The sequence below is a fragment of the Nothoprocta perdicaria genome, unplaced genomic scaffold (assembly GCF_003342845.1).
Source record: "Nothoprocta perdicaria isolate Ctin4 unplaced genomic scaffold, notPer1 scaffold_61, whole genome shotgun sequence".
Classification (NCBI taxonomy): Eukaryota; Metazoa; Chordata; class Aves; order Tinamiformes; family Tinamidae; genus Nothoprocta; species Nothoprocta perdicaria.
In genome coordinates, this window is record NW_020455877.1 from 648,520 (window position 1) to 674,349 (window position 25,830).

At 38.9% G+C, this 25,830-nt stretch overlaps 2 protein-coding genes across 2 annotated transcripts in view; one reads left to right on the forward strand and one right to left on the reverse strand.

Annotated features, from left to right (window-relative positions):
* The window catches only part of ACSS3 (acyl-CoA synthetase short chain family member 3), a 64,344-nt gene extending 58,267 nt beyond the window's left edge, over positions 1-6,077 (forward strand). The window contains exons 11-15 of the mRNA XM_026049717.1: positions 1,631-1,712; positions 2,662-2,784; positions 4,981-5,080; positions 5,163-5,338; positions 5,630-6,077. Coding sequence (XP_025905502.1) covers positions 1,631-1,712; positions 2,662-2,784; positions 4,981-5,080; positions 5,163-5,338; positions 5,630-5,701 — 553 coding nt within the window. The 3' untranslated portion in view covers positions 5,702-6,077. The remainder of the gene's footprint in view (positions 1-1,630; positions 1,713-2,661; positions 2,785-4,980; positions 5,081-5,162; positions 5,339-5,629) is intronic.
* A 4,474-nt stretch (positions 6,078-10,551) lies between these two features.
* PPFIA2 (PTPRF interacting protein alpha 2) overlaps positions 10,552-25,830 on the reverse strand; it is a 117,932-nt gene continuing 102,653 nt past the window's right edge. The window contains exons 22-30 of the mRNA XM_026049711.1: positions 24,414-24,476; positions 22,721-22,750; positions 21,110-21,285; positions 20,144-20,241; positions 17,928-18,103; positions 17,764-17,832; positions 16,684-16,843; positions 15,185-15,277; positions 10,552-11,988 (exon numbers count right to left, since the gene is read on the reverse strand). Coding sequence (XP_025905496.1) covers positions 15,219-15,277; positions 16,684-16,843; positions 17,764-17,832; positions 17,928-18,103; positions 20,144-20,241; positions 21,110-21,285; positions 22,721-22,750; positions 24,414-24,476 — 831 coding nt within the window. The 3' untranslated portion in view covers positions 10,552-11,988; positions 15,185-15,218. The remainder of the gene's footprint in view (positions 11,989-15,184; positions 15,278-16,683; positions 16,844-17,763; positions 17,833-17,927; positions 18,104-20,143; positions 20,242-21,109; positions 21,286-22,720; positions 22,751-24,413; positions 24,477-25,830) is intronic.

A 25,830-nucleotide genomic window follows, 5' to 3' on the forward strand; every position in this document is an offset into this window, starting at 1 on the left:
CTGCTAGTGTCAGATAAATCCATGTAAGCTATATGATTATTTATAGAGTTTACTTAGCTTTTTCTTTTTTTTTTCTCCCTTTTTATTTTTCTAAATGTTTTCAACCTTGAAATGAGAAAGGGGGCCTGGATGGATGTGTTCTTTTGTTTTTTTTTTCCTTTGATTGTACACCATGTAATCCTGATATTTTGGCAAAATTCCACTACGTTTAGTAATATTATGGCAAGCTGAACTCCACCTTTATTAATTGTACCGGTTGCACTGGTTATTAGCACAATGCCCAGAAACACTGCAGACCATTGCAGAGCTTTAGAGAAATTATTACGGACTTTGTCCATATGAATTGTCCTGTCACTCTCATCATAAGGTGGTTTTAGACTGTTAAATAAATTGAAAGTACAAAATCTGCAATGCCTGTAGCTTGGGAATTGCGGTGCAATTAGCAACCAGGCAACAACCGTAGTTAGCTACCATTTTCTGCTATTTTCTCTGGAATCTGAGCAAGAGAGGGGTTTTAGATTTTGTTTTATGTGCTGCATATACAAAGAAACAGGTATCACTATCTTCTTCCCCCATCTGTGTGTCACCTGGTGCTTGCTCAGCTTGGAAGTGTTGAGCTGGACCGGTTGGGTCCCTTGGGGCGGGCAGCAGCCGAATGAAGCCAGCCTAGCTGGTGGCAATGGGGCTGCAGGGACCCGTAAGCGTTTCAGGGGATGTGATTTATAGGGTGTGCTGAGCTAAACCCCTTAGAAAAAGTAGCCCTGTTTATAGTTGTGTACTCCCCTAGAGCTGGATTAAGCATGGTCATGGATTTGAATCCTTACCAGGTGACATGGGCTTTTCTGCATTACTTAGACTGCTGGTCCTGTGTTTAGGTAAAAATATGATTTGTTTTCCCCCTTTATTTTTATGATTACAGTATTAGTAAGTGCATAGCACTGTACTGGTAACACCAGTTCTTGCGACTTGAACATCATAGGAGCCTTGTGACGAGTATCAGAGTTACTGCCCTGCACAGGGGGTTTTCCCTGCTGGTGATACTGCCCCTTGGGTATAGTAACAAATATCCAGTAAATATAGGAACATTGTCAGGGTACAGATTAACACATATCAGCTAAAGATTTGCAGATTCTTGTGACTGAAGGCATTTGAGTTATGTCTGTTTACAGAAACTGAGTATTTGTGTGCCTGGGTGAGTCAGTAGATATACATATAGATGTGTGTATCTGCACATATATATAGGGGTGTGTTAGAGAAGGAGCTATCTAATCATGAAAATATCAGAAATGCACACATTTCTGACATGCTCAGTTCTTATAAATATTGAAGGCTGAATGGTGGTGAGATATTTATGGCATGTCTTCTCTATAAATACTATTTTGTCAAAGGTGGGAGAACATATGTTATATTTAAGTTATCGACTGAATGCACTTCAGAGCTATGTGTGATCATAAGAAATATATGGTCATTTGGATCTGTTAATCTGTTCATTATTGAACCAAACTGTTTTCTGGCTGCATAGTCAGTGATTATTTATCTGAATATAAAATATGGATGTAGATGGTTAACTGCATTGTTATATCTGTTTCTAATGTGTTTCTAATTTCCCTCTGTTCTTTTTTGTTTGCAGGTTGCCTCTGCCTCCTGGAGCATTTTCAGGTCTTTGGGAAAATCCAGAAACATTCCAGAAGTTATATTTCCAAAAATTTCCAGTAAGAATTACAGAATTCGTTATATAAAATTATAGTATTCTGTGACTCTGAATGATGGTAGATTTAAATTGATTAAAATATTATCATATCTTATTTAAATGGGAGATATTTTAATGGGAGCTCTTTGATACATGATTTCTTAGAGATTTAAAAGCTTTTCATTCTTTTCTTCATACGCACTTTCAGCTTTTAGATATCTAGGCTTTTTTTCAGATAAGAAACTGAAGTAAACTTCAAGTTTTTGAACCTAAGTTTGTCTTCTATAGCTATGTCATTTGGTTCAATGAAACATACATGGCTTGCCACGACCTTAGAGTAGCATAGCTTCAAATACACTACTTCTGCTGACATGCATTTGTCCTAATTTAATGTCACACCAAAATATATGATTTTCTCTGGTATGTGTAAATATATAGGAGGACCCTTACTGAATGCAGTATGCTTCCTTTTCAAATAAACTATTCAGGGACTAACTTGTCCCTTTCCATGCAGAAAGAGATACTCTCGTATTGTGTAAATATCCAAAATAAAAGTACAAGAGTAAATTGATGAGGAAATTCTTTTCTTTGTATTAATGTGATGATGCTGGTATATGTCCAGCTTCAACAAATGGAAGTATCCTTACTCAATATCTGTCATTTTAACTTTCTCATTCTTCTTATGTAGTTTCAGGCAACATATTTCTCAAGGTCTCAGGGATCAAGGTAAATAGGGTGGAAGAAATCCAGCTTCATGTATTGTCTTCTGTTATATCTTCAAAGACTATAAAACCCTTCTGGAAAGGGAAGACCAAGATAAATTATGACATAAGAATGGTGAAAAATATTAAGAGGTCTCTTTTACAGGAACCAGTAACCAACTTCATTTGAGACGATCAGTTGGTTTCCAGGAATGATTGATGATCCTTGTAGTATTTCTGAATTTATTTTTTTGTTTACATTGTTTTTAGGGATACTATGATACTATGGATGCAGGTTATATGGATGAAGATGGCTATTTATATGTCCTGTCTCGAGCTGACGATGTGATCAATGTTGCAGGACACAGAATTTCAGCAGGTGCAATTGAAGAGGTGAGCATTGCCTGACAGTAAAATAGAAGAGTGAAAAATGAATAAAGCTGAATTCACAAAGACCAAAAGAAAAATCACAAAAAAGCTTCGTTCTGCTTTTCTTGATTGCATTTTATTATTATTCCTTCTACCAAGGTCCTTTGAGGACTTGAACTTAATTAGCAGTGAGCATTCATACCACAAGCTGATCAAGCAGACATGATTTCACAGAGGAAGGTAGAGCTAAAGGCACCATGGTAGGTTTACAGGAATGTTTCCACTGCTCTCATGTCTTATGCCCTTGGGAATGCATTATGATAAGGTAGGCAGTCTACCGAGGCTCAGTGTGTCAAGAAGTTGCACCAGCAATGGCTTAGAAGTACTTTGATTTCTAAAGCATAGTTTTAAGGTGTATTTTTGAAAGGGTTTGATTTTGGATTATTTTTTTCATGTAGACTCACATACACTCTTCTTCATGATTTGAAAAGTTTTTTCTCAGCTTCTGAAGAGCTCTTTTCTCTCATTCTTATTGTATAAGTAGGGGAACAACAAAAAAAACTTTGAAAAAAAATCTGACTGTTACATTGAAAATCATTAATGCAACTGGTTTGAAAGGTGAAAATAGTGAAGTTCTTAATAGTGTCTACATTCCATATCCTTGTTTGCTTGTCTCTCCAAAACTGCTGGAATTGCCACTTTCAGATTTCCCTGATGAGAGATCAATTGCTTATTCAGCGAATCCGGGAAAATATGTGATGAGCAAGTAGCAAGGGAAAAATGCACTTTTAAAACTCTGAATTTAACCTGTGTGTGATTTAACCTAAATCACAAGCTACTTTGTTGGTCATTTTTACTTAATAATATTTATAAGTATATTAAATAGTGTGCTTTACTGATAGAATTTTTTTAAATTAGAAAAGTTGAAAAAAAAAAAGAATAGAAAAAAATCACGATGAAAAATAGAGCTTTCCCCTGGGAAGAACTAAATATTCTAGAAGCTTGTCTGTTCTCCTTTTGAAAGAAAGGCTAAACAAACTGGAGTGTTGGTAAAATGCACACAGCAAATTGCTAGTTAAATGAGAGAGCTTTAACAAGAACACAAATAGCTCTTCAGGATGATCAGTAAATACAGCATTAGAGGCTCATTGAATTGCCTTTAATGAAGTGGCAGACACCGTGTTGCGGCAGTGCAGTATCTGCGTTTGCATCATAGCTACAAACTTAGCAAGTTTTCCTTAACATTTGGACTAAAAATTTCACCCTCATTATGTTCCAGTTAGTTTCTTTGGCTAAGGAACCATTAGTATCACTGGGGCTCCATCTTTACAGTGGTGCAGGAGGAGCTACTGTTTACTTTTCCAATCAGTGAATGTTGGCCATGGTGGGAACCTCAGGCTGTGCTGGTCTGTGCATCTCTGTTTTGTCCATATATCTGTGGTGACCATGTTTGTCTCAACTCTTGCTGAAAAGGAAAAAAAAAAACCAAAAGCAACAGATTATCCCATGTTTATCTGAAATCAAAGATTAGAAATTGATGCATTAACACTTTGGCTCCTGAGGTTTCCATCTGCTGCTGCAGTAGAAGATTTGAAGTTTATCCTTGTGCACAGCACAAATTCCATAAATGTCATTTCTTTCTCTTATTTTTAAGCCACTTTCAAATGTCTGCTGCTAATTTGTTGCTGTTCTTTTTGGCCTTGTCTTAAAAAATACGGTAATTTTAAACTCTTAACAGACCAATTTTGCATTGCACTTTAAGTAACGACCATGCTTAATGGCAACATATTGACCAGAAGCATTAATTACTGGAATTGTTGGATCTTTGTCACTACCAGGAGAAACCTCAGATGTTGCTTCTACAATACACTATTCCTAGGGAAAGTAGAATCCATTTTAACTTTTGGCTTTGTTGCTTTAAGTCATTGTAAGCATTGTAATATGACTGAATTCATTCACAGTGAAGTATATGTTGGGTACAGTTGGGTCTGCAAGTATTGATGAAATTGTGGATATAGGGTTACCACAGTGTGGTATTACCATTGTGGATGGAAAGCAAAAGGTGTAATGTAACTAAAATCCTAAGCTTTACCGACTAAGCAATTTTTGCTCTTAAAATGTAAGATTTTTTTAATGTGAATATTTGTAGAAGCTTTTCACTGATATGTATAAATTATTATTAGTTTCATTTAGTTGTTTTTATTTTATTCTCTCCCTCAGTGTGTTCTCTTCCATCATGCTGTGGCTGACTGTGCTGTTGTAGGCAAGGAGGATGCCTTGAAAGGGCACGTCCCGTTTGCACTGTGTGTGCTGAGGGAAGGTGAGAACCCGCTATTACTGATGCATTACTGAAACTTTTATAAGATCAGGGAAAGGTTAAAGCATTTGAAATTCTCCTTCAGGTGTAAAGACAGAAGAGAAGAAGATTTTGGAAGAAATTGTTGAGCAAGTTCGAAAAAACATTGGTCCAGTGGCAGCTTTCCAGAAGGGAGTGTTTGTGAAGCACTTGCCCAAAACGCGTTCGGGCAAGATCCCGCGTTCAGCGCTTTCTGCTCTGGTCAGCGGAAAGCCCTACAGCGTAAGTTGTAGATGTCTGTCTGTCTGTCTGAATTAAGCGCACATACAAAGTCTCAACACTATCTTTTTGATACTCTAGACCATTCTTAAAGTCCTCTTTGACGACAGGTAGCATATTGCATATACTGTATCTTACCCAGAAGATCTTCATGTACAGGACATCTCCAAATACCGTGTTCTCAGCTGAGCTTTTGAAAGCTAGAGTTAGAAGGTTCACTGGATTGCATTCTGTTTCATTACTCTTTGAAGGGTAGCAAACAACTATCACGTGCTTCTTTGTATTCCTTTTCAGATAACACCAACCATTGAAGATGCTAGTGTGTTTAAGCACATTGAAGAAGTGTTGAAGACAAATCGAATGTGAGAAGAGGTTAATAACAAACTTGCTGGTACTGGGATATACAAAGGGATTTCTGTTAAGAAAAAACACGTACTTGGAAAATTAGCAATGATTTTGGACTGACTTTTTTACTACAGAAAAGGCATTGTGTATAACATTGTCATAGCTAACAAAACATACTGAAGCATCTACATATTATCATTTTATGCTGAATATTAAGATTGCTAAGAATTGACAAGAGAATTCATGCATTTTTATAGCCTTAAATTAGAAGGATTCGTTACATCATTACAATATGATCTCTTGTGACCTTACATTTTAATCCATTATCATATAATGAGAACAATAACATGAATTTGGCTAAAACAGCTTACAAAAGATAAGTCAAAGTCTGAGGACAGCAATAAGTAGAAATTTTAACTTGAAAATTGTTGCAGCTATAAATTATTTTCACTTGTAAAATATGAGCTTTATCTTTTTTAAAAAGAGTAAAGTTATTTTTCTGGTTTTACTGATTTCTGCCAAGTCTGTCAGTTACAAATGAACTTCCTTCAATGATTTTCTGAAGTGCCTTTTTGTAGAATGTCTTATAGCTTTAAAAATCTGTGAAAACTGTTTTCACTAGTAACAGTGAATAAAAATCAATGTGAAATTGAAAGAAAAACACATTTACTCTTCGCATTTTTGCTGATTTTCTTGTTGTGTGTATCACTCTTACAAAAAGGATAACCAGGATTTTTTTGGAGGTTGACATAAGCAGATGCTTCAGACTTGCTGAGACACATATACTTAGCCAAGAAATTTAGCAAATACACATGCTAAGCAGACCATTCTGGAATTCACAGGCCTTTCCAAAATAGTGTGCAGGTTCTCAGAATATAAGCAGGTGGAGGATACACACTCTAAACACATTACTTCTCAAGCTGCATTTTAAACTAAGCTATAAATGAAAGGAGCTTTTTTAAAATGCATGTTTATAGAAATGTTTTAAAATAACAACAACTGCAAAGTTATCCAAACTCAGCATTACTTTCTACAGGTAGTAAAGGGAAGCGATAGGTGAATTCAAATGTCGGGATAAAGGAGAGGTTCCCTACATAGGCTAAGCAAGGTAGAAATGAACTCAGGACATATTTTACTGTTGCAGGGTATCCTCAGAAGACGGTATCTAGAACTACTGTTACTTTTTGGTTAGAGTGAAGGACTGTAGCACTGTTAAGTGACACAGTAGTATCAACAGCAGGTTGATATTGCAGCCAAATGGCAAAGGATAGATAGCTATTTAAAATAACCTGGTTCAGACTCCACCATGAGCCTGTGACCTTTTCTATACAGCTAGTAACTTCTACCAGTGACGTAGACAATAATAACAAAAAAAAAAAAAAAAGAACCAAATAGTCCATAAGGGTTTTTACTTACTACCCTAAACCACAGGGTTTTTACTTGGGACTATGTGCAGCTGAGCCAACTGTTGGATCAAGCCATACAGTCATATAACAGAATAGCGTGGTTTGACTCTGATTTTGGGCAAATAATTGCATGATAAGGTAGCCATCTTGCTCAGCTATTTAATGTGGCTGAAAGTCACAATCTGGACAAGGAGCAAAAATATTTAAAGACTAAGTGAAGGCTAATGTTGTTTTGTGGTAGATATACTAACTGATTAGTGATTTATATGTAGGAGTAATTTTGCTTCTCAGCAATGTCCTAATAACTGTGAAACGGTTAGGTAACTTGCAGCAGATGGATCAGGATTATTATTTTCTTCTGGATGGATTACTGAGATACTAAAGCTTTAACAGGAGGCCTGTGACACATAATGGAGTGTCCTGCAGCAGCTGAGGAGAGAATTTCAGTTACGAAACACTGCAACTTAGTGAAGTATGCTGGCCACGTGCAGGTCAGTAGAGTCATCTTGGTGTCATCACTGATAGTTCTTTAAAGTTAGCTGTAAAGTGACAGCTCCAAACAGTCAGCGTGATGATGGGCATCATCAGGAAGGGTATTGAGAGCAAAAAAACTAACCACCGTGGCTGTGCCCACGTTTTGAGTGTCGTGTGCCATTTTGGTCACTGCATCCCCAGGACGACACAGGGGAAGTAGATGATGTGTAGAAAAGAGGAGTTAAAGTGTTTTGGAGTAGCTGCCTTTTAAGGAGCAAATAAAAGGGCTAGAGCCTTTCTGATTTAAGGAGAGGAAGAGAGCAGGGCTAGGAGAAGAGAATAAACTTTGCAAAGTCTTGAAGGCCGTGGTAGGATGTGCAGAGCTGCTCTTCAGGCAATACAAGAAATAGGAGTCACTCAGTGCAGCTCATTAAAAGCAAGTTAGTCACTATAGGACATTTTGGACAAAAGTAGTTTTTAAGTTCAAAATAGGGGCAATGGGCTCATAATCAGATGCTAAAGAGCACATGCTTTTAACATGCTGGCTTGACCAGGTAGTGCATGGCTTGACTTACATTTTTAATCCAGTTGAGAATAAGCCCTGTGGAATATTGTGATACCATTAATATTCTTGTTACTATATGCTATTTTTAATTTGGCTGCAGCCTTTAAAAGAGGATAGAAATCTTACAGGCATATCTGTACTGAATTCCGTGCCTGTCTTCAGACAGTATTACCAAATGTTTTCTTTTTTCCATGAGAAAATACAAGTATCTTCAGCACAGAGAAGTTGTGGCACATTCATGAAGGGTATGATGTCTATTACTTGTAGGTGCAGTGAAAACATAGACATTAGTTTTTGGTACAGTTACCCCAGCTGGACCCACAGTGCTATAAACATATGCAGAAGGGGCAGGAGAGAAATGAATTAGTGCAAATACAAACCCTGTAGGAAAATACTAGAATAGGATAGAAGGGAGGTTAATTTGTTTCCTGGGCCTTGTATAGTTTTCCCACTGATATCTCATGTTTCTCCTCAATTTCCCTCACAGTAACATGAGGACTATTTTTTTTTTAAAGGAAAACAGGATAGAGTCTAGAACTTAGTATCTGACTTAAACAAAATAATTCCCAAATGTCCAGAAACCAACACTAGCAATGTAGGCACTAGCCTTTGGGAGGGGTTAGTTGCCCGTTATTGACAAGATATCACTCTGATTTTTTTGAAGACCTTCAGTAGTTAGCAGTTTTATTTAAAAGTGTTTCCATGACAAAAAAAAAAAAGTGTCTCCATGACATTTATTACTTCTTTTGGGCTTTCAGAGGAAGCCAGCGCATGTTAGATGGCTTTTGTGTGTGTGTGTGTGCGCGTTTAGGTAGAGATGGTTCCAGATCAAAAGTGAGTGAAGGAGAAAAGCAGAGTGGTCAGTGCGCTCAGCTAACGTGCAAAATGCATCACCACTCAGAAAATGCAGGCCAAAAAAACCCTGCAATGTTTAAAGCAGCAGCTGTTTAAAGCAGCAGTGCAGTACAGAAATATAGTTGTTTCATGGGCACTGTTTTTGTTTTTCCAGGGAGCCTTTTTCTGAAATTGCAGAATGATTATTCTTTTTTTTTCCCCATGATTGCAGAATTGTTTACAGCTTTATATTTGTGCCGACTTGGGAAAAGGAGGGGGAAATTTTTGCCATCGCTGGTGGGGAAGGGAGGAGCGATTTCTGTGCACAGTTCTGTTTGCTGCCCAGCAACCCGGTTGTTCAGTCCATGGAGAGCAATCATCTATAACAAGGGATAGGCGAACACTTCTTTAAATTCTGTTCTTTAGATAAAGCATGTGATTAGATTGGGAAAGGTTGGTGTGATAATTACTTCTTGTGTGCAAAAGAACCCGAACTGGCCAAGATTTAGCATAATCATAATTTCTAGATATAAAGAGTAGAGCTTTATCTTACAGGAGGGAGAGAGGGATGTATATGGAGATTTTTTAATTTTGGTGCTGGCCTTAGTCACAGTAATATTTTTATCTTTAAAATATATTTTTAATTTAATTTAAATTTAATTTAATGAGCTGTTTCTTTCCACTGGGGACATAATTTGGAGGTTCTGTACTCCAGGGGCAGTATGCCTACCACTTTATTCCCAAGACTTTGCACTTTCCTTACCCCAACACACCTCATTGCCCTTTGCCCCCTGAATGTGAGTGTGGGCTGTACTAATAAGGGCTGAGAAAAAAATCCTGGGGGGAAAAAAGTAGAACTGGGCTTTGCGAGGAGGGCGTGTGTTCGAATGACACTACAGCCACTGGAACTGGTGCTTGCGTTGCTTTACTTCGTGACATTCTGGGCTAAAGCCATCCAAAAGGGGGAGGGTTGGAGGAGGAGAAGAGAGAACATGAGCAACCTGGTTGGTTGGGCCCGAGGGCTCTACGTAAGAGCCTAAGAGCTGTGTCTGAACAGCCGTGTTCCTGTCAAAGCCACCGTGCTGTAGAATCATGGAATGCTTAAGGTTGGAAGGGACCTCAGAGGTCTAGTCCAAACCCCTGCACATGCAGGGACACCCAGAGCACGGGGCACAGGGCCACATCCAAGCGAGTTTTAAAGATCTCCAGAGAAGGAGACTCCACAACCTCTCTGGGCAGCCTGTTCCAGGGCTCTGTCACCCTCACAGTGAAGAAATTTTCCTTAAGTTCCTGTGGAACTTTTGGTGCTTCAGTTTGTGGCCGTTTCCTCTAGTCCTATCACTGTCCACCACTGAAAAGAGGCCGCCCCCTCCTCCTCACTGCCTCTCTTAAGAAGGTATTTATGAGATATAGACAAGAAGCAAGTACACAAAAGCAAGTTCAGTGCTCCCTCTCGTGGCATGTTACGACCAGTAAATTCATCATAATTCACACCCCTTAGTGGCAAAATGTGCTTATGCTCAGAGAAGCATGTGGCATCCAAACTACTTAATGCTACTACGCACCAAGCTTAATAGACTTATAAACACAAATAGCACTGAATTCTTTTTTTTATTGACGCTGGGGGAGAAAAATCTTTCACCATCCGATTGACTGAAATTTGCCAAATGAAAGGAGACAAAACAAATGTTTATGTACGTGCAAACATTGCTGATCAAACTGCTAAAAGAAATAACTAAAAGACAGGTCTTGAGCTAAGATCAAGCAGCAGAAAAATCGCAAATAGGTAAATGACTATTAAATAGGTCTTACTTTGAAACTTCCCATTTAAACAAAGAATAAACAACAATAACACCACCAAATAAAGCCACAGCAGGTAATAGTTGCTCTTCTAAACTTTTATACACTATATATTGATCGCTCTGTCTTTCAGTTATTTCCTCTGATAAAACTGACTTCTGTGAAGTCTCAGCAAGGCCATCTTGGCTAAAAGCATAACGTTAGACAGGAGCCTGTCTAATGCCCTGTTATAATGAAGAAATGGTGGGAGTTGGCTTCTCTTTTTCTTTCATCTTCTGTGTTGAATATGCTTGGAAACTTGAGAACTGGATTCTATGCAAACAGTAGCTTTTATTTTCCAATGCTGGCTGGTGACTGAAGATCCTGGAACTAAAAGGTGGCTCTTGGTAAAGCAAGAATCTTCTTGGTCCGCAAGTAACGTAGAAGAAAGTTTTTGTTTTGTATAAATCATGTTTTACTAAATTTTTTCTTTTCTTGTAAACAGTTCTGGATTTAGTTTGCTTTTTTGTTTTTTCAAAGAGGTGAGCCATCATGGTGATTCTCTATAGAGAGCTGACATTTCCATTTTGTCTGTAGAGGTCCATTTTGGCTCCAGTTCCAGGTTATGTCATTCTATTGTACATCATCAGAGGCAGGCGTTCAGCTTGAAATATTGACAGATTTCTTCAGTAAGAACGTGTTGAAGCTTCTAACTCTGCTAAACATATTCATTTGACTCTTACAATCCAAAAACTGTAAAAATGGTGGAATGGAAAGATACAAACAGTATTATTGACACTGTATTGTCAAATGTTTGCACTGAGACCCCATGTACCATAGATTTTATTTTTAAAAAATCATATTTATATCAATTTACATAAGACTTACACATTTTAAAAGAAATACATACACAGTAAATACGTAAATGTCTAGTATTTTACAATAAAACAGATGTAACGATGTAAGAATGAGTGGCTTCATTTGATAAAAGCTTTGGATGTGCACTACTGCCAAATTTCTGATGACAGAAATGCTGAGAGGAAAGGGGGAGGTTGTTTTTCTTTTAATAATTTAGTTTTTTTTTAAATTGTTTTAAACTAATCAATAATTGAAAAGAACATCATAGCTCTTTGTTTGATAAAATTTATGTGTTCTCTTCCCTATTACCCTGTTCTTGACGAGAGTTTTAATGCTCTTTTTCCTAAGTAGTGGTAGTGCACTTCAGGTAAGGTAGAAGAAAGAGATGACATCTAAAGGAAAAAAAATAAACATTAATTAGCAAGATTCTTTGATTCTCATCTGATCTAGGATGCAGTGACACCAACAGAAATATAGCAGTGAATAAGTTATTGCGTGTTTTACTAAAGCTTTAAGGGAGATAGTCATTTGCTGTTTAATTTTAGATTAGTCCCAAAAATGTATTAATAGATTTATATCTTTTATTAATATGTACAGATTCCTGACCTAGATAAAACAAACTCCTATGTATGATCACTTTACAGCTATTTCTTGGTTTGATTCAGCATTGGAGCTATGGTTTTCTGCATCTACAGACCTGTATTTGGCACAGGCTAAACGCATGTTTTAGTTGTATAGATCCTGTTAACAATTTTGTGTTTCTCCGTGTTCACTTGCCAGCCTACACCTTTATGACCCTGATGATTTCTTTGCTGTGGACAAGCTGCTCCAAGATCATCACGCACAGCTTTCTGGAAGTTGTCTTCTCCACTTTTCTTTACAAATCCTCTTTGGAGTCCTGCATTAATAAAGGACATACCTGCTTCTACCAAATTCCCTTTGAAGTTTCATTATTAGAAAATTGAAGCTGTTCTGGTGCTCCCTCCCCGTGGCCGTGAGACTCTCCTGACTTGATCTTCTCCTTTGGGGATGACTTGTCTTTCGTGAGTCGCAAATGTTTAGACAATGTTTAGACAAATCTGGGGATCTGCCTCCAGATGGTGGGAGCCGCCGTGGCACCAGGCCGACTGGTCTCACACGCTCTCTGATCAACTTCTCTGCACATTCAAATGGTCAGACACAGGCAGCCTTGATGCTAAATGTTAGGCCTTGAGAACATATTCAGACTGGGCCAAGTATGTTAATATACCTGTCTGGAGGTGCCAGGTCATGTTTTCTGCCCACCCTGATGGGCCTGTTTTCTCTGGAGAAGAGACGGCTCAGAGGGGATATGATTAACATGTATAAGTTCAGGAAGGGAGAATGCAGGGAGGAAGGGGACAAGCTGTTCTCACTGGTGGCCAGCGATAGGACGAGGGGTAATGGCCACAAGCTGAAGCATAAGAAGTTCCGTCTCCAGGTGAGGAGCAACTTCTTTACTGTGAGGGTGACAGAGCAGTGGAACAGGCTGCCCAGGGGGGTTGTGGAGTCTCCTACTCTGGAGGTCTTCAAAACCCACCCGGATGCCACCCTGTGCCACATGCTGTAGGCGTGCCTGCTTGAGCAGGAAGGTTGGACTAGATGATCTCTAGAGGTCCCTTCCAACCTTAAATATTCTGTGAATCTGTGAATCTGTGATTTCAATAACTGATTAGAGAACACCTACAGCGGAACTGGAAAGCAGATAATTTCATCCCTGTGTAACCCATCTGCAGCTCTGCTTTCGTTCTGTGCTTCCTGTGTCTGTTCCCATCTATTCTTCCCCAAAACTCCCTTGTACTGTTGTGTGTGGCAGCAAGTTCACCCAGCCAGCCCCTCTGTACTTAGTTAGGCTCAGGCCCATGTAAACAGAGCCACCAGAGTGCCACAGATGTTGGTCTGCTCTAGGCAAGGTTACAAGACCAGGCCTCCCAGAGGGAGGCTCAGAAGGGCTTACGTTTTATTTAATCTATCCAAATGAAAAATTAGTCTCTTTGCTTTCTGGATAACTAAGCTACCTGACATTTTGCAATTGCACTTAGAAACACTACCATGCTAGTTCATACCATCTCATTCCTTCTTTAAAAGGAGTAGGTGTTTCAGTCATCCTCATATGAGCCTTTGCACCTGAACACCTGAAATGCACCTGAACAACTTCAGTCTTGTCAAGACTGTTATCACCGGTGCCATAAACTGTTTCAAACAAGTTTAAATACCTTGCCTAACTGTGTATAAGCATCTTTTTGGTGAAAATACACAGTTTGTGTATACATACATTAAATATATACATATTTACATATATATTTATAATACCTATATAGGGCCGCTACACTTTTTTTTTTCAATTTGTTTTTATGAATTGAATACAGTGGGAGTTTATACAGTATATACAGTGCCAAAGGACATAGGATAATGCTGAAGGATAAGAGAAAGGAGAAGTGACTGCTACAAGTTTCTGTGCCCATTGGAAGCAATGAGTCATGCAGTCTCCTGAACAGCTATGAAGCAGTCTATATTTTCTACAGGTAGAATCTGCTGGTTCCTAAGTGCTTTTTGAACATGCCCAGAATTATTAAAATCTTAATGCCAATTGCAGCAGCAGCAATGCCTTTCCTACAGATCCTGGCATCTCTTGCCTAGAAATCAGCCAAAGAAGCACTTAGATGTTTGATGCCTGGTTAGGTTTTCGCGGTATCCAAATACACTTTCCATCTCCCCTATACTTCTCTGGAAAAAAAGCAATATGTGGAGAGGACAACTGTGTTCCTGAGAGGATAACAGCATGAAATGGGGCCATACTGATGGAAGCGCTCATCATGTCAGTACTTTTTTTTTGTCAGACTGATGATTTAGTATGCTGAGCAGTACGTTAACTGTATGCTAACAGTATTTTGTATGCTAAACAGTATTGTCCATAGAGCTCTGCCTGAAGGAAAACTGTGAGACTCATAGCAATAGTTAAGTGGGGAGACATTTATGCAGTTAGAGCTCTGGTACCAGCCTTGATCCAGGCTTGCATCCATCACCTTTCTTTGCCACTGGTCACTTTTGAGAAAAAAAATACAAGAATCTCTGTAAAAAATAATGTCCTAGATTGAGTCACAGCTCTCATTGCGTAAAAATAAATATCTAGGACAATAATTCCCTTTCAGTATATTTTACTTCTGTTTGCTTTTCTTGCTAGCTCAGGGTGGGACTATTTCAAGCTCTCAAAGTATTACCTATTGCAATTATCTCTTCCCAATTCTAGCTTTAAGTTTGAGAACATACAAAACATACTATGCTTGGTCAGCTGTCATCTGAGGAGAGTGGTCTGAAAAGAGTTGTCTCATCTTCTGAGGATGTGATTGTGGCTTGTCAGCAGAGAGACCCTGCTATGTGAGATGGGGAAAGAAGAGCTTTGCGCCTCCTGAACTGAGCTTGAGGCTGTGGTCTGGATGAAACGTGTTCCTCAGGGAATCCTAGTTGGGTCCTCAGCTCCATGGTGGCTCTCATTGAGCAGTGCCATAGGGCATTGGGTGCAGTGCACCATTACATACATCTTTAATAATCCCCCTTATGAATACTCACAACAATTCAGTGCTGGCTTCTTTGCTAGGCCTTGTCAGCATGAGTATGTGCGAACTGTCGAGCTGTCTAACCTCTGCAGTCGTGATGAAGCAACTGCGGATTGCAAACAGACACAAACAAACTCAAACCTCTTGAGAAACACGAAGGTAAAACACCCAGTCTATTTCCCACTGGCAGAATGGCCATTAGATTACACTGTGCCACTTGATAACATGATCAGGGCATGGTCAAGCTCTCAACTCATTCATACATTGTTTAGACAACCTCTAACAAGCAGTAAATATCCCCTGCTCCTCTGTGAAAATGGAAATGGTATCTTTTACTTCCTGGTATGGCCAGAAGACAAAATCAATATTTCTAAGGTTCTTAGATTAGTAATGCAAGCCATGGAAATACCTGGGGGACTGATATCTTCCTTTGTAAATGGAAATTGCCTTTAAATGGATTCTTCTTGTCTTTTGACTTTGTCATTGCCAAAAAAGTGCAAGACTAAAAGCAAAGTGTGCACATGAGTGGTGGAGGCAATGGATGATAGTAAGGCAGTCAGTCCAAGGGATAGTTTTAAGGTGAAAGACTGCAATGGGATTTAGGCAGCTATAATGCTACACCAAGGTCCTTACAAAATGTAAGAACTACCAACAGTTTATTAGATTTCTTTAAATAAGACAAGTCTATGAATAGATAAAGGTAACAATAGTTACATAGGAAATGAACAGCTGGTAGTACTTGAAACTTGTCGTAGTACTAGCCAATTTGTGTACCAGAACTTCCTGAGGACTTCAGATCGGCATATAGGCATGGTTTTAATGTTCATATATCCCAAGGAATAGTTGCAGTGGGTTTTGTCCCTTCTCTTATCACAATTTTTCATTTTACTTTTATTTTAATTATGACCTGATTGCTACTTGCTCAAACAAGTTAGTATGTCTTTTCAGAATTAAAAGATTTCAGGGAAAAATGAAGAATGGTATTCAGTAACTGAAATTCAGTGCTTGCTACCTGCACTACCTATCTGCTTAACTGTTAACAGCTTCAGTTGTTTGATATTCCAAGTTAAGATGGTTAGTCTGAAAGCCAAATAGGAAAATAAAGATGACAGACCACCTTCTAGGTTCATTCTCTAAAACAAAATCCATTTTCTAGGGAGGTTTATTAGCTGGAAAAAAATGCTCAGATGCCATCTGCAATGGCATGAAAGCCAGCAAATTAATTAATTCCTCTGTTTCTGAATGGCTCCTTAGCAGCCAGGAGGATGCAAAGACTAGATATTATTATTTTTTTTTTTAAATGAACCCTGACATTCTGAATTCAAGCTGAAAAAATTATGGCATGCCAGGTGAGTGCTTCTCAAGTTCGAGTTTCCCGAGCTTCACTCATGCTTGCACTGGTCAAATGAAGTCAGGCACTCTGTTGAGAGGCAGCCACACACTACACGTCAATGCAGCATGATAGAAGCCGCCTCCTTCTTTCGGATAGTAAGTGCAGAAATCGCTGCCTACCGTCCGTTGGCATCTTCCGTGACTGCCCTGATGTTGTGGTTAACCTGAATCCCGCGGGCAGCGTCTCCGAGGAGCCGGGCATCATGCTGATCCCATGCACCTCGCGCGGAGGGAACTGCCGTCGCCACGACGGGCCGCGTCTGAAGTTCTTGTCATCGCTCTGTCAAGGCACAGGTTTGCGTTTGATAAAGCAAAAGGAAATTTGGGATTAATTAGCCAGCTGCCTGCTGCCCCTCCTGCTATCACATTCATCTCACTGTGAATATCCTACTCTGTTTCCTTGCATCCAATAACTACTATGCATTTGAGACACTCTGGCAAAAGCAAATACTTTAGAAGTATTAAATAGTTGGGTGGAAAGCTTTACTTAAATCTCTTGCCTGATATAATAGGCAAGATTTACAGAGATTTTTAGTGCCAGCTAATTTGGACCTTCCTTCTCTTCCAAGTATAATTATAGAGAGTACCAGAGTGTGTTATTTTATTTGGAGCAAAACTTACATAAAGTGCTAACATGTACATGCACAGAAATTATCCCATATTTTGGGCTTTAAGTACTTAAGCCTTTTACTCCTCACATGCAGAAAACCAAGACTGGAACATTTTTTCACTGGACTCTTTCTTTAACATGAACATTTTCTATAAATGGATCTGAAATTCCCCATCTTGGATAATTAATTGCCCCATCCCAAATCAAATTGTTGTACAGCTTGATTATCTTTAAAGAAAAGAACAAACACAGACTTTCTCTATTTTATTTTTTTCCTTCTGCTCTAACAAATAGGCTACAGAGGCATTCCCCAACTTGCTCTAGCCCACTGGTTTCCATTCTTTCTGTGTGTGTCCTCTATAGAAAATGTTCATTTAAAGTAAGAACCCCAAATAATTTTGAAAAATAGTTTTGAATAAGCAATAATAAAGAGCTTACTTTGAAAACCCTGACTTTGGCATTTCTTATTTATTTTTTCAGCTGTAACTGCCTCTAATAACTTACGAATTAACATATCTTCATGCATTGCACTACATTTTTATAAATATTTTCCTGTGAGATTTTATAAATATTTAAACAAAATTAATTACTTCCTCAAGTCTTCTTTCAGTTCCTAGTGCTAAAAGGTTGTTGTATTCTCTCTCAAGGATCTGTCGTGCCTAGAGATACCAAAGGAAACAATTAAAATGATTGAGGATGAATAAAAAATGATTAATGTGTACAGATTAATGAGAAGTAGCATGAACGAACTTGCCTGGGTGTTTTGTGTTGGAATCTGTAATAATAAAGCTAAACTGCTGTAATCAAAGTTTTCATCAAGTGCTATAAGTGAACCATGTACACCACTTTCTAGGATATTATTTGCATATTCTCGTAGGCCAATAGCTTGTATCCAGCGTATGACTCGATCATTGCTCCATACCAGCACATCTGTAAGGAAATAACACAGGTTCAGTCTCCTGAGATCTGATAACTTGCAAATTGCACAAGTCCATGCATATAGCTGTGCATGCACTGGAGATGTCCCACTGCTTTAGTTTTTATATGAGGAATGATAGCAAGGTATAAAAGTAACTCAAATGGCTTCACTGTCTCTTATCATAATCTTAGGTGTGGGAGGATGTGAGAAATGTGATTTTATCCACTTTAATTTAAATGTTTATTCTAAACTACATATGTTTCTAGAGTAGAAAGGTGTTCCACAAGGCACCTGCAGAAGACAATTCCTCCCACTCTCTTGGATACTTGTTGCCCTTTTCTCTTTATCAAGCCAGTATCCTGCAGAGGAAGGTGTCTCATGCACCTTCCAGTGTCTCATTTAAGACACTGTGCTTAGAAAGTAAAGCAGAGAAAGAAACCCGAGAAAGCAGAGTGGTGCCATTACAGACACATATATTAAAAAGAAAAAAAAAAAAGACTAACTCGCAGGCGAGATTTTACAGCTTAACAGTGAAAGGGAGCAGAAGAAATATCATCTCTTTAAGGCTTCACCTGGGAGATTTGTCTCAAACATTTTGACAGTTGGGTCAGCACCTGCCATTTTACAACATGCCATTAAGCAAACTATGAATTCACTGAAAATGCAGAATTCATAGCAATTATTTTTACTTCTGAACGCTGGTCCAGCTTTTAAGGTCCATGCCAGTTATAAAGCTAAGGCAAAACAAAATGAGCTATGAAAGCTTTTTGGATGATCTGGCTATTAGGAAAAAACTCTGTATATAACCTTAAAAGAAAGTTACTTATCCTGACCTTCATACTTGTGACTAGAAAAAGTAATATAGTGTTTTGTATTGCTAAGTGGTCAGGGTGTTCCTGCTCAGGACATCATTGAGGTAATAGGGCTACTGTGGCTTCTCCTTGGGGCAGGCATGTTCCATCCTGGACCAAGAGCATCCCAGACTTTGGGGTCACACACTGTGGCAGCCAGGAATCACCAAGATAAAGCCCCACCAGGAACCATGTCTATCTGGTGGATGCGGAGAATGTGAAGGTTGGGAGAAGGCTGGTGGCCCACGTGGTAAGGAGGGTTAGCACTGGAGCTACATCAGAACCTGAGATCGATGCCCAGCTCCGCTACCGGGTCCCCAGGTGCACCTGGCCAAGCTGACTGACACTGGGGCCACCTCCATGTCCTTGCATCAGTATGTGCCATCAGATGCTGAACAGGCATGTATTTTCCTGGTAGCCACTCACTCCTCCTCTACAGTGCTCAGCTTTTTCAGCTCTTCCCATTAGCATTGCACTTGAGAAGCATTAGGTGCTGTCAAAGCTTGCTAAGCTTAAAGAAATCAGAGGATTCATTTCTGACAATGGGAGACAAACCCTTACGGTCACATATTAAAACCACCATACAGGGAGCTTCCAAGTGCCCTAGGGAGCTTTATACAGAAAAGGGAAGAACTCAGTAACCAGCTATGAAATCTTTCAATAAGCCCAATTCTGTTAAGAACTAACCTTTTAGATCAAAGCCTGACAGAGAGCAAAATATTAAACTGTAAACTCAAAGGAGTTGGTTTTTCTCCAACAGCTGCCTCAGTGGTCACCCTTCCAAGTAACTTTGACTGTAAAGCACATTTTTAAAATAAGAAATCAAAGGCAAAGATTGTTCAGAAGCAGAAAGGTGGGACCCCCGTCCTCAGATTTCCCATGTTGTTCCCAGCAAGTCCCACTGAGGATATTTGGCCTCCTATTTCTGAAACTGAAGAAGGCTGGGATGAGATCTGTTCCAGAATCCAATTTAGCAAATGGTACAGAGATCAAACCACCACTCAGAATTACAACCTCAATTTAGCAAAGTACTTAACTGTGTATAATTTGAGAAGTGTTTTTGTGTTCTTGGATGGACTTATGTAAGCTTTCCTTTAAGCACATGCCTAAATGCTTTGCTAAAATGGCATGACAAGGGGTTGATAGTGTGAAGTTTCAAAAGAAGAAACATTCCCAGTATTCATTCCCAGAAACTATCACCTTTTATTTCATGCTGACTCATTTCTCTTCGCTTTTCCAGTTCTTTTCTATCATAATTCAACCTCTTTAAACACATGATTCCATATTGCAAGCTTGTTCTGTTATTTAAAGAGAAACATTTATAGAGTTAATAAAAATAATTTTGAATATAGGAACATATTTAGGATGTATTTCCTGCATTTCACATGAGGTGCTTTATGGTGCTCATGTAGCAAATCTCAAGACACCTGGGGAGAGCATAACCATAAAAAGAGCTCCACAGACTTCAAAAATGAAATGGTCAAAACCCAATTGAAGATGTCTGAATACATGATCTAACATAAGAAACCCCAACATTAATTTTTTTTTCTGAATACAAAAGTCCACTCTTTCGAGACCATGGAAAAGTTTTGTCAAATCATACCTTACAAAGAAGTGTCAAATCAGACTGACAACCAATCAAACAACAACAAAAAACCCACCCACTTCTTGTCATACTACCGTAATTCCCCATAAAGTCTATCTGACTGTGTTTCCCTATTTCTAGTTTAGCTTACCAGCTATCTCCCTAGAAAACCTGACCAACTATCAATTTGCTTTTAGCCTTAACAGCTTTGGAGTGCGGCACACAACAGCACTTCATGAATGTGAGATGTCTGACCTTCAGGCCTACCAGCTTCTGACCCTTTAAAACCACTTAAGAAATTGTTACTACTTATGTACTGTCAAAGCTTTATGTATACATTAACAACTCTTTGCTCTGCATTTTGTGACTATAACAATTCGTAGTTATGAGAGACAAAACTGCAGTGCAGTAGTTGCTGTTTATGAAGGTTTCTGAACTTTTCTTGGGTCTGATTGCTGGCCCTTTCTGTGCAGCTGGCCAAGCACCAACACTAAAAATTAAGCACTTTTATTCTGGGCAGTACTGAGCACCACATGAGGCAAAGAGAAGTCTTTAAATGTGTAGTAGTCATGCAAACATACCGATGAAAGCTATCGACCATTTTTAAGTGCACACGCAGATCTTTCTTTGTCAGATGATCTAACATCCTCGCATCTACCAGGCACTCCATAAAATAACTGCGGTACTGAGGTAAGCCCAGACTGGGGAGCCATTCGTTACCTATCCATTCGTGGTTCATATCACCGTAAGCCAGGGTCTACAGAAAAAAAAAAGAGAAGGAAAATAATTCATTTTAATTGTTTAAGCCTCTATCATGAAATGAAAACAAAAGTATATGCTATGTGTGTTTCTAGTATTTTCTTTCTCATTTTAGGAAGTTTGAGTTCTGAGTTTTGTTCTGGTTGTGCATTATTTCATCATTTGAGTTGTAGACCACTGTAAGATATTTGTTACTAATAGCAACAGTTTTACTTAGCTATATTTTATTTTATGGCTTTGCAAAATGCTTAGAATTGTTGTAGTAAGAAGTTATAGTTTCAGACTGGAAACCTCCAAGAGACCTCCGACTCCAGGAGCACTTGTGCTAGGCTTCAGTTTGGAAACACAGACTTGACCTCAGTGAAGCAACTGGAGTTTGGGCCAGCCTTTAATGGGAGCTTTGATTTCCTCAGTGAGATCTAATGACTGGTGTCATTAATGCAATTCCTATTTATGCCTATTTATGAACCTGTAGTCCTTCTGAGACAAAGATTGAGACTGTAACTCAAAGCTAAGTGCATCAAGTGCAGATCTCAATAAATTACTTCTTCAAGGTAGCTGCAAGCCACACACTTCCAAGAAGCCAGTGTGCAGGTTAGTATCAGCCTGGCCTGATGTAAAAGTGCTTTCTCATCTTGGGTGCTGCCAAATGGAAGCAGGTTCCTGCACAAGACCTGATAGGGGGATCGGTTTCAGGCCTCCTTTCAAAGCTTAGTTGTGTCTATTTCTTTATCAGATGTTACTCCAAATGAAAAACAGAGAGCTAAAGTTAGGAGGGGAATTTGGCAATAAGTGGACTAGAAATAACCCCCTCAGCTCTAGTTCTTGTTGGACTTTAGAAGGGAAAAGTAATGCCCGAAGTAACAGGAATGAGACCATGTATGGTGAGAGGACTGCACATCCCAGGAGATGAATCCTGGGTACAGTATGCTCCTTACTCTGACTGATGCGGCTGGAAAATGCTTTCCATTGGCATCTGGGTAATTCCAGATTTCCTCATTATTTTAGAATATTTCTGCCCATGGAACTGCTTGGCTTCAATAATAAGATATTTGCAGCTATTTCCTTGGATCCTCTTTTCTAATTCCTTATAATTCCTGGAACAGTAACAAATCTTTAATGGATGGTCCTGTTCAATATAGGACTCTACTGAGGCCCTGCGAAAATCACGCTCTAGAGCAATTAGAGAATGATTTCATTACATTGTACAGCAATTTCCTTTTGGAAATATATTTGCAATCTCTTTGTGCCTCTTTGTGACTTACACAGCAAAGCTGTACAGAAATTGTTTTCTTTGTATTAGAACAACTATAAAATGTACCAATTATAAATCAATCCTTGAGCTAATGTTACCACACTAGACTCCTACTGATGCAAAGTGAACTGAGCTATCACTTGTTTTCTATTCGAAAAGTGATGTGAAAGGGTCATACCTGAGCCCAGCTGCCTTCTTCAGACTCTTTCTGTGTAATTGGCAGGAAGGGATCAGCAAAGCAGGCAAAAAAAGATAATAAGAAAGAGTTAAAAAGGAGATGCAGTTTTCATGCATATGGTCAGCTTAGAACAAATGAAAACACACAGGTAAAATGTGCCAATAAATATCTGAACTCGTGTTGGCGGCAATGCCCTGGACTAAATTACCTGAAGAATTACAAGTTAAGGTGAAAAACCTAGCTAGATTTGTCTTACTAAGGTTATGTGTTCTTCATAAGGTATAAAATCTTTATAGCTTGGTGAAACTTTACAGCATTGTCTCAATCTCTTTTTACAGTTTCCCAAAGAAAACAGTCATTTGTTTTCCAAAGCTGAGTATTAGAGAAGATTTGTTCGTTCTATTTAGATATTGTAACATGCACAATAAAAGCTGTGTTTTTGTGAGCAGATTGTAAAGGAAGGGACTTTTTATATGATCTTTTTTATAACAAAAATATATTGCTTTACTGGCCAGTTAACCAGGATCAGCTGTATTTCTGGTCAATTGAGTGTTGTTATATTGGTGTTTATCAACAATAATAAAATTCAAAACCAGCTTAGTTGTAAAAAAAATCATATGCACAAAAAAAAAAACAAAATAAAAAAGCATAGCAGTGACAATTTATTTTATGAATGTTTGTGAAGGTTAAAATGATAAGAAATCAGCCTTACATTAAAGATTAGGTTAAGCTCCTTTCTCCACGATTTATTGATCAGACTGACCATAAAGCTTTTGAAAATAGAGATAGGGTTTTCACACACACTGTGTATCTTCTTTTGTTGCTAGTGAATTGTTATGAAGAAATGAACTGCTAAACCAAAACTTAAAATAGCCTATGTTGCAAGGTAAAGTAAATAAATAACTGAAATTATTGACTAAGATCTATTACTGTGTGTATTTTGGTCCCTAATGAAGCAGGGAGAGATTTACCAAAAATACATAAATGACACACTCTGCATGTCCTAAATCAAAGAACAGAAATGCACTGGGATGGACATGGAAGACTCAGCTCTACTGAAAACATTGCTTTGTGATCATGGACACAGACTGCAGCATCAAAAGTTCTGCAGGAACTTAAGGGAAAACTTCTGGACAGTGAGGGTGCCAGAGCCCTGGCACAGGATGCCCAGAGAGGCTGTGGAGTCTCCTTCTCTGGAGATCTTCCAAACTCACTTGGATGTAGCCCTATGCCCCGTGCTCTACGTGATCCACTGTGTGCAGGGGGTTGGACTAGATGACCTCTAGAAGTCCCTTCCAAACTTAAGGATTCTGCGATTCTGTGATTATGCACCATTTTCAAGACTTTTCTTGAGTTGCTTTCTTTCTGTTTCATTAGAAACAGACGAACGGATATGTTGTACCTGCAACAACTGCAAGTTCCTTTCACACTGGCAGTGAAGCTGTAATGTACCATGACACTCCAGCACAGTACAGCTTTTAGGTTGCTAAAGGCTTTGTAGCTGCAACACAGCTTGTAGGGTCATCTGCAGAGAAATGACATTAACTGTCCTTGAAATTCAGTTCCTCTACTACTTCTGCCTTTCTAACTGCATGCTTGGGAAGGGGATATAGCATTGGTGGAAAAGCAGACACATCTCACTTCTAGCACCAAAAAAAACCCCAAACATTTAAATGAAATTGGAGAGACTAACCGTTTTAGCCGGAGCAGCGAGATTTTCCATTTCTTCGTGGGTCACCCAAACATTGCCTGAGGGCTATGAACAAGGCCCGCAGGAAGCAATCCGCAATAGGTAAGCAGTGGTAAAGAAGAAAGGCAGCACCACTGTAAGTTAACAGCGTATAGCATCACCGTCAGCACGGCACGGCCCGGCCTGCGCGCGTGGCAGCCGGAGGGAGCCTCTCGCCACGCGCCCTCGCGCGCTCTTCGTTAGGGGACTCCCCACACACATCGCACACGTTACTTCAACTAGCGCTCGTGGATGAAACATTTCATCTGGCAGAGTCCCGCCCACGAAGGAAAGAGCAAAAATCAAAAGTCAGGTTTCGGGCACAACCAGGAAATGAAACCTCTAGGTCATAACTCTGTCCATGAGGTTTCCTTTCCAAAAGGTTTTCAGGTCTAAATATTCTGCACACATCACACAACTGTACTGTGAGCTACAGGAACATTACTGCTCACAATGTATGTCAAGAGGAATCAAAAATGCCAAGAGAATTCATTGTAGAAAGACTTGTCCCCATCCTATTGTTTTCAATGGGATTATTGCTAGGATTGTGGGATAAGGAAGGGGGATGGAAGCCACTATGCCGATAGTGTGAAAGGTGTTGGGCAAAAGTGGCTTTTTGGACTCTTTTCAGAGCAAGAGGAAAGGCAGCAAGATTTGGAACTCAGAAACACACTTTTTACAGCAGTGTTGCTTCCTGCAGCCAGTTACTCAGGGTAGGACTCTGTACTTGGGGAGAGGGCAGAAGTGAAACAGAATTATTCCCAATATATAGTTTGGCTGCATTGATTTCTTATGTCACAAACATCAGCTCTCCTATGCTTTGAATCAAAAAAAAAAAAAAAAAAGGAAAAAGGAAATTTGTTATTTGTTTGGTAATTCATAATTGCATTGTGCATTGAGTTCATGATGCTTTACTTATTTAACTAAAATTATGTTTTGATTATGTTTTGGTTCACAGTATTACCATGATTATAAGAAATACAATGATTCTGTGAGGAGAAAATATCAGATGAATACTGTAATTTTTAAAAAACCTTAGAAGTGTGGCAATAGAATACTGGTCAACAGGAACAACGGATCTTAATTGCCCACCTTCTCAATTGCCTATGTATCTCAGTGATTCTGGATGAAATGCTGAAACCCCTTAAAAATGTTTCAACTCTACCTCCCACCAGAAGATTCTTTATAAATTCTGTGAAGGTTACTTATGAGAGGAAATGAGAAGATTATTATTATTATAATCTCAGCACTAGAAGTCTTAGCAAAACAACTTGAGCAGTAGTCTTCATTCTTCACCTCTTTGCTATATTTCTGACCAAGTCTTATTTTTCTCCTTATTTTGTATTTTTGTTTCAGAGTTTGCTGCCTCTTTCATAGCCAC